This window comes from Lissotriton vulgaris, chromosome 3_1, assembly GCF_964263255.1.
Source record: "Lissotriton vulgaris chromosome 3_1, aLisVul1.2, whole genome shotgun sequence".
Lineage (NCBI taxonomy): Eukaryota > Metazoa > Chordata > Amphibia > Caudata > Salamandridae > Lissotriton > Lissotriton vulgaris.
In genome coordinates, this window is record NC_141689.1 from 1920632185 (window position 1) to 1920645570 (window position 13386).

The 13386-nt window shown below is 50.6% G+C and overlaps 1 protein-coding gene across 1 annotated transcript in view; it reads right to left on the reverse strand.

Annotated features, from left to right (window-relative positions):
* Positions 1-13386, reverse strand: part of TMEM192 (transmembrane protein 192) — a 528270-nt gene that overhangs the window by 354264 nt on the left and 160620 nt on the right. Inside the window, exon 3 of the mRNA XM_086962393.1 lies at positions 811-1069. Coding sequence (XP_086818519.1) covers positions 811-1069 — 259 coding nt within the window. The remainder of the gene's footprint in view (positions 1-810; positions 1070-13386) is intronic.

Sequence of the window (13386 nt, forward strand, 5' to 3'; positions counted from 1 at the left end):
CTGGTGTGCCGACTTTTTCCCACCCAAACCTGGGGTAGCTGGCTGGAGTAAGAACACAATGTTATGCCAGCTCCTAGCTAAGTGTCTTAAAACCAGCTAGTTATTTTTGGCGATTTTAATGTTGGTCAAAACTCACAGGTAGAGGGTTTCCTATGAATGCTCTGCCATCTTGAGAGGAAAACACATCATGACAAGCATCCACCACTTAAACAGTGGATAAAGGCATATTTTAAAGTCGCTCACCTTGTGCACCTGGGTGAAAGAAGGCATGTTTCTAAGGGGAGCGGAATGGATTTAAAGAGTAGAGTGTTGGTAGGCCTCTCCAAAAAGGCACAATAAGCAGGTTGTACCTGTGCTTTGAATACTGCTATGGGTCAGACAGTCCCCTCACAGTCATGCTAAACATTATTGCTGCAGAATAAAAAGTGGAGCACTGTTGGTGCTCCTCAGCTCGGCAGAGTCTACAATTCACTCATTAGGATCACGGAAACCAATTCCTAAAGGAAAGATAATTAAAATGTTGCCCTTTATTGCCACCTAAGGTGTATGTGTTCTTTGAGCAGACAATCTTGAACGTCCTTCACAATGAAATCTGCATGCCACTAATAAATTAGCAACTTGGGAAGGATTCTTATCCAACATACCCTCCACTAAGATTATCCTGAGAGAATTTGTCAATAAACCACTCTGGGCCTTTCAAGCAGCATAGTACACAATACAAACAAAACAGGACAGGATCATCAAGCAGGAAGTCTACAAGCTGGATGACTGAATACCCAGAGCACAGTGTGTGTAAATGGGTCTGCTCACCTGCAGAATGCACCAGCAGCGGGAGTCTCTTCACGTGCCTTGTGGCGCGGTATAGGGACAGGTAGCCGCGGCTTCTCACTTTGCTGTGGTGGTACTGTAGGTATCGCTCATGAATAAACTGCAGGACCCACATGATGACTTTGGAAGTGAGGATAACGGTCTGCAGCTCCAATGGCTGGATATATGGCTTGCACTTTTCCTCTTCAACAGGAAGTGAACACAGAATGCCCGCTACAAACGCTAAAGCTACAAAGGCAACCTTTACAACGGAGAGGAAAGAAAAATAAAAAAATTAAAACAAACTCTGCCATCTGGTTTCAAATGCCATTTCTATTTATAATGCTTTTTTCAATTTAGACCAAAGTTTTACTTTATAATTCAAATATTTGCATATACCCGCCTCTCCCCACGCACACACAACTGTGTGCAGTCTGCATGGAAATCTTATCTGAAGTCATAAATACTTCTTGAAACGGACCCAACTTTAAAGCAAAGCCATGTGATGCCAGAGCGGTTCCCGCGGGTTTAAATTTCAATTTACAAAGCTTTAGCTTCCTAGATACTTCTCTGTTTGCCTTATGTGTAAAGGTAACAGGCGCCCAATTAAAAAAACTTGAAATCAGGGTTCTCAGGGTTTTCAACCTAGAACAGCTCCCCGCGCCACCCACCGGTGAGGTTTAGTGAGGGAAGCCGTGATTAAAAGAGCATAACCCCCGCACTCCCCCATACTGTGGGAAGTATCTACACCGGTTCATAAATCATATCTGGGTCATATACATGTCAACATAATATCCCATAAATTATATCTGGGTCATAAACATGTCATATATCATATCTGGGTCATAAATCATACATGCCATCGCCATAGTCATAAATCATATCTGGGTCATAAATCATACATGTCATCATCATTGTCATAAATCATATCTGGGTCATAAATCACACATGTCATCATCATTGTCATAAATCATATCTGGGTCATAAACATGTCAATCATCATATTGTGCAGATCATATCGTGGTACATTCAGTTCGTAGATGGCACACCTACCAAACCAGTTCTTTTGTTGGTCCTTGGTAGTCCTCATTGTCGTGTTACCTCTGGAACCACCATTTGGCTGGTCACCCACGCCCTTTGCGTGTAGGGAGGGGTAGCTTCTCCAAGGAGTTAGGCCCAACTCGCTACCTTTTTTGTGCCCTGGCGTCCGGCCGGGTCTGGGCCGCGAGCGCCGTCTCCGTTCGCTACTCCCCTCCTTGGCTTGGCCACCTCACCCTGCCGTGCGGCATCCCAAAATGAGTGGCCTACTTCTACACACCGCCCTGTTGGTGTGTCTCCTTAGCCATCCGTTGTAACAATTTCCGTCACGCCGCAGGGAGGCGCACGTCTTCCTGCGGCTCCCCCCAGCTCCCGTGATTATTGTGGCTTACATGCGCAATTGCGTCACCGCACGGCACTTCACTGACTCTCATCCTTCCTTCCGCCAGCTAGACTCGGTCGTGGCCGAATGGTTCTAGGCGACCAGGGCAAACCCAAGGTGAAAAACCGCCATACATATTCTGAGACGGCCTTGTGCACTTGTGCGCGGCTGTGCTTTTTCCTTTATTTGTGAGGCCGGCCCCCGTACCCACACCGGGGTGGGCGCAGGATCTGCGCTCGGGGCCACTCGTACCCAGCGCAACCGTCATTCCCTTTGGCCCGGGAAACTAAGTGATTTGCCCAGAATCACAGGATGTTTGAGCCTCCTTGTCGAGGCTGGACTGTGGTTTATGGTATGCTCAACCTGCCCACTGTCTGGACTCCTTCCTGTGGCCTTATTAGGCCGCGCCATGTCGTATGCATTTCTATTTTATTTATTTTTTTGTAATTTTTTTTTTGCCGATGCAGGATTGCCCTATGCTCTCATGTACTCACCGTCTGCCTTTTGTAATTTGCCCACTTGCAACTATCCCCCTCGCTGTTGCCGGTCGACCTAAAACATTCGCTTCATGGTGGGCCGGGCGTGACGGGTTATTGGATAGTCGTGATCCGCCCTCTGCACGGATGTGTGCCCCTGGGGCAAAATGACTGCCCAGGTGGGGATGGGCACCCTGGTGCTGGCAAGCTTCTGTGCCTGGATCTAGTGGCCACGCGGATTCCTGTGGCCATTGCTGTGATTTGAGTTTGGCTCCACAGTCGCCCTTTTCAAGTCCGAGTAGGCTAGCCCCGCCTTTCATCTTTGAGAGGTCGGTAACCCACATGCCGTAGCACTGGCAATAAGCATCTGATATTTAGCGCCGGGATGCGGAATCGTCACGCCAACAATTGGTCTGAACATCCCCGTAAATGCATGAAAGAAAATTGCACGAGATTTGCACAACCTCATTGGGCACATGATCTACGCTCTAACAAGCCAAGTATATGGTTAGCATGAAATGACCTTGCTTCACATTCCATACTATACAGATGTTCAAGAAAGGTAAAAACAGAAAGTTGGCACCTTGTATTTAACTTGTGACAATAAATTCAAGGTATGTCGGTATTCTTGAATGTTTCATGTCCGGTGAATTTTGTTGAAATTGCTGAGAATCCGTTACAACTGTATTTGACTGGATTCAGTTGTGTGTGCATACACAGATAAATATATTTGTACATCTATACAGATGTCGAAATAAACTATTTAACCTCTGCATTGTACTAATAAATGTATGCATTTAAGTTTTTTGGCACGCTGATACAAATATTATGATTGAAGCACGTGTATCTTCACTAGCGTGAGCACCACTGGAGTAAAGTTCCAGCTGCAGCTTAGGGTTTTGCCAGTGGTGCCATTAACATTTTCGTGTTAACCGTGTCTTATGGGTGCATTTGAGGAGGTCCACTTATTTCTGGTTTAGTCAAATAGGAAGGTTCAGTGATATACAATATCACACCCAAACATGCACTGACGAATGATGAGGTTTACCCTCAGTAAAGCTCACGCCGCCTTCCATTCTTCAGAGGCGGATGCCGTAGTACCTTTAAATTACGCCAGAACACTTTTATTGCCAATGATTAGAAATGACAGGAGTGTGGCGTCAAGCATTATATAAAAAACAAGTTGCTTTACTGTGCCATAGTTTGTTTGAATACAAACTGAATGTAACTGGTCAACTGGAATTTCTACCAGGAGACAACTTCAATTTCTTTAACAGACTGTCGCCGTGACCCGCGCAAGTAGGGCATCATACTACGAGGGCCTTCAACTGACGGAAAATCTTAGTTAACCCAGGCAATACCTGCTGCCGTACACAAGCCTCAGCTGTTCAAAAAAAAAACGGCGATGCTTACATTTAGACACATCGCTCTCTTGCTTGTTAAACGTTGTCACGCATTTAAGGACAAAGACAGCATTGACTGGTCTAAAACCAATTAAATTGGACGGCGTTCCTAAACATGACACAATGGAGCGCTTGTGGCAACGCACAAAAGTGTGCTATCATCCTGGTGTTCTCCGCCATGGCACTGGGTCGACGGAGGTCAGTTGCGGTGTCCGTGGTGTTCGAATTTCGCTCTCCTTGCCCATTGGCCGCCCTCTTGGCGCCACTGTGCATTCTCCTTCATTTGGCGGGAGGCTGTGAATCGCGGTTTTCCCCTTTTGGCTTCTGGGCGCTTCAAAGGTTATGGCGCCTGCCCCCGCACCTCACCCTCCTTCGAGGGGTGCAGCGGCCTTAGCAAACACTTCTAAATGTAACTGCCTTGTGACCTTGCTACTTTATCACCCTTCAAATCGTGTTTAGCCTCTGCATGCTTACCGGCTTAACATTGTTGTCTTCGATGACTTTTTTGTTCTCTTAAAAAGTTTTTAATGCCTCTTACCACATCTATATCGTGATGGCGGTTCTTTGATCGAGCTCTACCTCGGCATTGAGCTTCCTCTAGCGCAATGCGGCATACGCAATAACGGCATCATTTTTTTTTTTTTTTTGGATTCAAAATCAGTGGCTCTTTTCTGCACCGATCATTTCTAAAGGGAAGCTCTATCTGCCCACGTTTGCTTCACATCTTTCGGCTTTTCTTGTGACCCCACTCATTGTAGTTGTTCACGTTACATGACGGGATTACAAGCCTGCCACGCATGCGCAACGTCAGTTCAGCTTATATCATTGCTGTTTACGACCTGTATTAACACAACGCTACCCGGGGCACTTTCCCTCATTGCCTGAGCTGTTCGCGACCAGTCTTCCACACAACGCTACCATGGGCACTTTCTTAAGTACATGCGCCGGTCTCACCCCGTGCTATCCGGGGTACTTTCTTCATTACCTGTGCTGATCGCAGCCAGTTTTGCACAACTCCGACCGGGGCACTCTCTACATTACATGTGCCGGTCACCCCAGCATTACCCGGGGCACTTCCATCATTGCCTGAGCCGGTCGCAATAGGTTGTTTGCACAACTCTACCCGGGGCACTTTCACTCATGCTCAATTCACCCAGGGGCGGTGCTCTTTACAAGAGCCGACCGAACCGGACGCATTTTCCAAAGCTTGGATCAGAATATTGTGCGTCTCTAAGCGACTTGAATACGAGCTGACTCCCTCCACGAGCTTCTATTTCAATAGTGGCCTTTGTCAAGCTGCCTATGCGGAGCGTGCTGCCGCTCAGCGAGAGTCATTGTTCTTTAACCATATGCCTCTCATTTGGCCGATCTGTGTGATCCTGGGCACATTGCTATCTCCAAGCGCGCAAGCCGCCGTATCTGCCAGCCGCACTCAGGCCTAGTGTTACGCTGCAAAATGCTATCTACATTACCACGTGCGGACTGCAAAGCACACAATGAACATTCCTCGCTTATGAGAGGAATTTGTCCGGAAGTTCCCCTTCTAAAGAATCATCTGTTATCAGCACAATTCGCCCCTTTGTGGGCTCCACCGCCCAGCACTTTACACTTCGAAATCTGCATTTATGTCCGCGACTTATTCATGCCTTTGCTGCGGCTAGCGCTTAACCCCCCCTCACCACTTTACCTCGCCACCACCCGGGGGGGGACGGGGGGGCGGGGGACTGAGGGTGCACTTCGTCGTCGTCTTTTTCTTGCCGGATCGTCGCTGGCGCTACGAGCCTCTTGCTTCTCTTACGCTGCGCGCCTCTTGGCCGTGCCGGTCCCCTTGGCCTTGTCCTTCGATCCCCGGACTAGGCTCTCTGGTCAGGGGTCACTCCATACCTCCTACGTCGATGGTCGTCGGGCGCTCCCCCGAACCGCGTGCTTCACCATCTCTGCCACCGGCTGGGCCTCGCTGCGGCACTCCTCTCCTGCCGCCCTCGTGGAGCTTGGGGAGATCTCCTACCACCTTCCATGCGGCGCCATGAGTCCTACGGCTGAAAGCTTCAACAAGCCGCCCCATGTATCCCCGTTCTAGGGGGGGGGGGGGCATGTTTTCTCGTGTACACAATGACCCAAAAATTCAGGTGCGCCGCTTCCCCCCGCTCCACGAAAATTAGGAGCTATCTGGGGGGAGCGGTGGCTTATATCCCCCCCTTTTGCTCGTCCGCTCCGTGCAGCTGCCCCCCCATTGGGGGGTTTGTACCATGCTGTCCCCCCTATTGGCTGGGGGTTCCTTGGTGCCAACAGGATGTTCCCCTGAGAGGTGTTGAGCCTTCCTGCCGCTTCTGGGCGCCCAGAACCGGTTCTTCCACTGGGGCTCGGCGTGGATAATGGCGCCGGCCCTTGAGCCTCCCCCCCCCCTTCAGGGGGGGTGCGGCGGCCTCTGCAATAACCCCCGCACTGCAAGAAAAGAATGTTCGGCAAAGTCCAGACTCTGAAACAGTCACAAATAAAGATAACTTTACATGCAATGCAACATTCTGCGCACGCAGAGTGGAATGTCTGTCTTGGCCCGGTGGATTTGTTTTATGGAGGGGCGCTAATGAGCCGTCACCCTAGGAGTCGGAGCTTTTAACACAGTCTTGCTATCTATGCTGAATTCTGAGCAGAAAACCCTGCCGTCTGCTGCTACAGAGAGCCCATCCATCCAGATCAGGTTTCACTGCTCCCACACCACCGAGGCAGGCCAAGTTTTGACTGCAAAAACCAACACTTGCGAGACCAACTCAATGGAAAACCAACAAAACCACGCTAGCAGACACCAGCTCAGTTTGTATCGCCTCTAAATTCCGACTGCTTAATTATCTAAAGAAGATGCTATCTGTGTGTTCTTTGAACAGCCTATAACATGCTCCAGAAGGGAATAGGTAAGCATGCATACTGTTAATAATAACGCACAGCCTGCAAATAGCAAGCAGATAAAAACATAAAACACGTTCAAAGGTCTTGCTATCAATCGAACTAAATCAGTAAAATATGTCAAACAAATTGAACTGCTCTCTAGCTTACTCAAAAGAGATGTCCATTTTTAGGTCTGGCTGCAAACTGCTTTTCCCGTTTGTCAGCTATAGCTATTATTTCCAATATACAAAGAGGTGGCTGTATGCTAGCCACTTGATCATAATCGGATGACTTTGTTGTCTACCTCAGTTGTCTCCACTTGACTCAATGGGTTTCCTCCCTATTGGATTAGGAGTTTTTTAATTTCACAGTGGCCTAATCGGCTGACTTGTATCCGTCCCCTGTTGACTTTGCTCACATTCAGGGAACTACTTTATTTTCTTTTAAGCACTCCATAGGAGTGCACGTACTTTCTTACTCTCTCCCCCATGTGCTCCTGCCTGTGAAGTCTTGGGCCACTAGGCCCACATGCTGTATGAAAACCACACGGACACAGTGGTATAGTGGAACTGGCCCAGGGCAAATTTATTAACAGGGTCACCTGACTGGTGACGCCTGTGATGGGTGGGTGTTGTTGAACAGGGTGAAACACTAGTACGTGTCCAGCCGTACACTACATCCCTCCCAAACTTTAATGAAACGAAACAAACAAAAGTCCAACCTGTAAGAAAAGAAATAAACAATACACAACACCAAATGAGTCTCTTCAGGCCAGCATCTAGGCAGCGCTGGAGGTTTGGACCGCATGGTCAGGATGCTTTAGTCCACCCTGGCGATGTATTTCCGACCGGCCTAGTGTCGCAGTGTTGGAGTCTATTTACAAAGTTCAAGTATTGGTGCAACTGGAACGTGGTGGAGTCCACTATGGTGATCTCGCAGACGCTCGGGTTCTGGTGGACGACAAACCTACAGCTGTTGGGGATGATCTGAGTGTATGAGACCTTTCCTCGGAGGCAACGTGCTTGATGGTCTTTCCAGCTCCTGACAGCCGAGCAACTTCAGACTTGCCTCTCTTGCCTGGATTCCTCTCTCACTGGAGTCTCCTGGGGGGCCTTCCTGCAGGGCTGCCATGGGACCGTGTGGACTGTGCAGGCTTCGTGTAGGCCGCGCGAAGGCGTTGCTGAGGAACTGTCAACAGGACCATAGCCAAGATGCTCATGTAGCAGCAGAGGTTCGTGTCTCAATCTAGATGTCGTCGCCGTCAGGACTCAGGTTCAGTGTCTTCCTCTGGTGGTCTTTGGGTGACCAGTCTTCACTGTGACCTCCATGCTTCCCATGCCTGTCGTGGAGCTGCTGCCGAAATCTCTCTGATCCAGATTCCACTATCACAGAGACTAAGATGAGGACCTTGCCCCTGGATTGCCACATGACAGTGTGGGCTGTGCGGGCCTTTCGTAGGCTGCGCTGGGGGGGTCGCTGCGGAACTCCCAACAGGGCCACGGCCAAACCTCCTGTAACCCCAAGGGTTGATATTCCAGTGGTGGGGAATGCTCTACTTAGGCAGGCTTCGGTTGACGGGGGCACACAGAAGGTTCCTGGGTGGCTAGCCTTGATGAACTCCAGTTGTCTGGAGTGTTGGGATCCACTCTGGTGGTGCAATGCTCCTTTGACGTCCTTGGTGATAATGCACCTGGATGACGATGACAAACACAGTGATTTTCCTCCAGTTGGGCAGCAGTTGGCGATCTCTTGCTTTGGGTGACCTTGTGGAGTGAGGAGGGCTATAGGGACTCCGTGGCCACTTGCAGTTGTCTTCCAGCAGGTGCACTTGCTAGGTGAGGTGCTATCGATACCAAGTAGTCGGTGACAGGTGAGAGGACGGTCGAACTGTGAAGCATGGGGCCTCGACGCAGATCGCGCTTGCTAGCGGCTTATGGTTGGTTCTCCTGCGAAGCTGCCTCCATGATGACTTTGCACCCCGGTGGCTGGCTTGTGCTGATGAACACCTACTCCAGTGCTGTCACAAGTCCTCTATCCCCTGTCCTGTCGCTCTTCTCATCTTGAATGCCTGTGGTGGTTGTCTGCCCTGTGGCGTTGTGGTGGTTGTCTGCCCTGTGTTGTTGTGCCACTGTTCTTTCTTCCTTTGCAGAGTGGCGTCCTGCCACTCTATCTTCCTCCTCCCAACCAGGTCCTCATTTGGATGTGGCATTCTGCCACCTGTCTCATGTTGGTGGGGCACATGTGGTGGCAGCTTACCACATGGAGTGTGCGACTCTCCACTTGCCTGTTGTGGGCCTCTTGCGACTCTACCTTGAGGCAGTATGGGAGAGGACTCTCTGCTGTCTTCGGTCCACTGCGGGGGTTCGCTGGTGCAGTGGAGATGTAGATGCTCTCCGTGCTGCGTTCAGCATTACTTCTCTGCGGAGAGGTCTCTCTACCCCATGGGCGTCTGCCCAGGGCGTCTGGCTTCTAGGTGTGAGTGTTGCGTACCTTGGACTCTGTGCTCTTGGCCTTTCTTCAAGACACCCTCTTCTAGTGCTTGGTGTGCTTGCTCTTTTCCCTTGCAGTGGTGGCCATTCACCACCAGGCGCATGTGGCGCTGTTTCCTCACTGGTGGTGGTGTTGGGCAGCCTCTGGGGTTGTGCGCTCTGCACCCATCTTACTTGTGCTTTTCTGTAGCCTGGTTGGGGCGTGGCTGGCTTCTTGAGCTCTGCTGCTCTGCTGCTCTTGTCTGCTTGATGCTGGTGCAGCTTTGGGGATCTTGGGGCTCCTTCATGTACAGCCTGCGGCACTTCACGTGGGCCTCCATGTCCTCATTGCTGCTCTGTGCCTCAGGGTGCACTGCACTTGGGTCTCAGCCATCTTCCTCTTTACGTGAGCCTTCCAGGTCATGTGGGCGTGGGACGGTCTCCAAGTTCCTTCTATGGCAGTTGGGCACGATGCTGCAGTTCTCTTGCTCCTTCTTCTTCTTCCAGTGTGTAAAAGGTAGCCAACATGAGGCATGTGGTGGTCACTTGGCTAGTTTCTTCTCCCTTGTTTTGGCATTAAGGGGTACTGTCCTGGTGCCTGCTGACTAGGGACACTGCTTAGATTTCCTGTGCCTTCCTTGTAATTCTTCCACTGCTGATGGTGTGTTTCCCGCAGCTAGGCCCTACCACCTTTCCTGAACCTGCGGTGCAGAGATTCTCCCGTAGTCTCTGTATGCAGGGAGGCACTGGGGGGCATCCAAATTGTGCAGTCAGTAGTGCTGCCTTTTTGAAATTCAAGGCCCTGGCAGTCCGCCTCGCACTCTGGGGCTGTTTGTCTGTGGCTGCAGTGCAAACAGGGGTTGCTCCGGTTACTTGTCTCTTTTAAGGTGCGGTGGGGTATTGCGACCAACAGGTGGCATTGCATTGCATTGCTTTGTGAGGCCATGGTAGTCTCCCTTGCACTGCGGGCCATTTGGTGTTTATGCCTGGGTAGAAAGGGATTGCTAGCTGTTGCGGGGATTCTTTATGCCACATCCTTCCTTTGGGGTGGTCTCGCCATGCCTGAGTCAGCGCTGGACTGCCGAGTCTTCAGGGCCCTCATCCTGAGCAGTGCACTCTCGAGGCTGTCCTCCTAATTTTTAGTACGCAGCTAGGTGATGCCAGTCACTTTATTCAGCAGCCGCTGCAGACTGGCTAACACTGCAAGGCTGTGCCTCTTTTGTGGGCTTTGCGGAGGAAGGCCTTGCGGGCACTCTGTTGGGGTGCAAGGTATATTTCGCAGATGCGGGGGCTGATCAGGGCATGTGCAGCCTCCCTGTGCTTCTGGGGGACACCGCCAGCCACTGTAGATGTGCATACTTGATCGGTGACCTTCTTCTGACTCACGGTCGCTGAGGTGCCAGTGAGGGGCGAATGGCCACTAGGTGGAGCTTCTGGTGCTGCAGGAGGCCGTGGCAGCTTCGGCAATATACTTGATGCTGGCAGACTGTCCGGCTCCCACGGACGGTGTCAGTATACAGGCGTCAAGCGATTCTGGTCTGCAGTCAGGTACGGCCGGAGCGCGGTGCCTCACAGCATTCTCCTGCCAGCCCGCTAACCGCAGCAAGTATCTCAGTTGCCGGTTTACTTTGCAATGACCCGCTTAACTTTGAGTGTGCTTCTGGCTCGGCTCTCAGTTTCACAGCTTCACTGTAACGGCAGTCTCCTCGCCCGTGCGGGCATTTTGCGCTGTTTTTCCCTGGCCTGTCTGAAGGTGGGAGCTTTCAGGGACATAAACATGCAGGCAACTGTAGGCCTCTGCCGGCGGATGCAAGTTAACTGACTGGCAGGGTTTCGGTCGTGCTAAGCCTGACCAAAGGAGCTCTGCCTCACCTCGAGGGGGTTCCGGGATGTTTTCCTTTTCCGGCAACGGCTTCTCAGTATCGCACTGTCCTGTTCCTCAGCAGGCGGGTGGATGGCTGCGAGGGCATCAGACTGTTGCAGACTCACAGTCTCTCCCCTCTCCTCGGCTAAGAGGTAGCGTCTCCTTCTGCCTCAGAGCCATTGCTCTCACCGTGGGTGTGGGAGTGTTTTCACACGGGGTACCATTACTACTGCGGGGGCAAGGCAAGCAGCTGTCGACACACACCGCATGCGGGGATCGACCCACTCATCGACATTGTGGAATCTTGTGCCACTAGGCCAACATGCTGTATGAATAACCACATGGAAACAGTGGTACTGGAACTGGCCCAGGGCACGTGCGCCCGGCCCCTTTTATTAACAGGGTCACCTGACTGGTAACACCTGTGATGGGGGGTGCTAGTGTAAGTGTTGAACAGGGTGAAAAACTAGAACGTGTCCAGCTGGACACTACACTGCCCACTTGCTCTCTGTATTGCTTCACCTAACCCTACTGCCAGTTTGTCCTTTGCGTTCCCCACCCTCTCAAACCTGTTATTTAGTTTTTAATAGGACCTCACCGCAGCTCCTGCTCCTCTGTTGCTCCCTGCTACTCACCACTTGTCACCCTTTTCACTGCTCTTCTCCCACATCATATTTTCTTTTTAGGTTGAGCCTAGGCATTGCTATAGCAATGCTTGTTGGCAAGATATTTAGTGGGGCTTTCAAAAGTGCACCCAAAGGCGGATTGCCTACAGTGCATGTGAGCCAGGCGCGTGCACATCGCACACTATTTGGAGCCGGCATCAGACTTCAAAGAAATCCGCTCCCCCGCCCCGTATCAGACTTCAAAGGAATCCGCTCCCATGACCCGCACATCAGACTTCAAAGGAATCCACTCCCCCGCCCCCGCCACGCAATGCCGAGAGCTTGTTCTTGGCTTCTCCTCCAGGCACCTCCAATCCCAGTGATGTCGCCTACCGGTGAAATATAAGTACATTCCAAATGTTATTCAGCAATACAATGTTATATCTGTGAACTGAACATGTAGAAAATGCTTAAACCCATAAATGTACTAAAGTGATATTGAAGGATTAATTCACTGTAACCCGGAGCGGTGGTACTACATCCCGGTGAATCAGAGTTTTGCAAACGTCGTTTTATAAATTAATTACTTTATTCATTTTTACAGTGCATTAGCAGTCAAAGAAGAGAATTCTATGCTCCCTCCCACCACTCCCGTCCATCAGTTTTGTTGCATGCTCCTGTTTACCCTCCACGTCCCTTTGTGTTATTGCGTGCTCCCTCTCCACCCTAACATGCTGTTTGGGGCTCCTCACCCTCCCCATTTCCTCCGTGCCGTTTAGCCCCCCCTTGCACCATCCCCGTGCCTCCATGCGGTTTAGTATTCCCTTCGACTCTCCCATTCCTTCTGTGCTGTTTAGGGCTCCCTCACTAGTCCTCCGTGCGGTTTAGTGCATACTTCCACACTCTCTGTCCCAGTGCTGTTTAGTGCTCACTATACCCTCCACCTCAGTCCGTCCGGTTTAGTGCTCCCTCCGACCTCCCAGTCCTTCTGTGATGTTTGGTGCTCCCTGTCCCTCCATGTTATCGTGCAGGTCTTGTTCCCTTGCCTTAGAAGCAGGAAGAGCTAGTGACAAAATCCCCTTTTTCTTGGCTTCTCCTCCAGGCACTTCCAATCCCAGTGATATCACCTACCAGTGAAATAGAAGTACATTCCAAATGGTATTCAGCGATACAATGTTATATCTGTGAACTGAACATGTAGAAAATGCTTAAACCCGTAAATGTACTAAAGTGATATCGAAGGATTAATTCACTGTAACCCGGAGCTGTGGTACTACATCCCGGTGAATCCGAGCTTTGCAAATGTCGTTTTATAAATTACTTTATTCATTTTTACAGTTCATTAGCAGTCAAAAGAGAATTCTGTGCTCCCTCCCACACACACTGCGCCCTCACACTACTTTAAGCCACACACACTGCACCCTCACACTCTGCACCCTCACACCTTCTGCACCCTC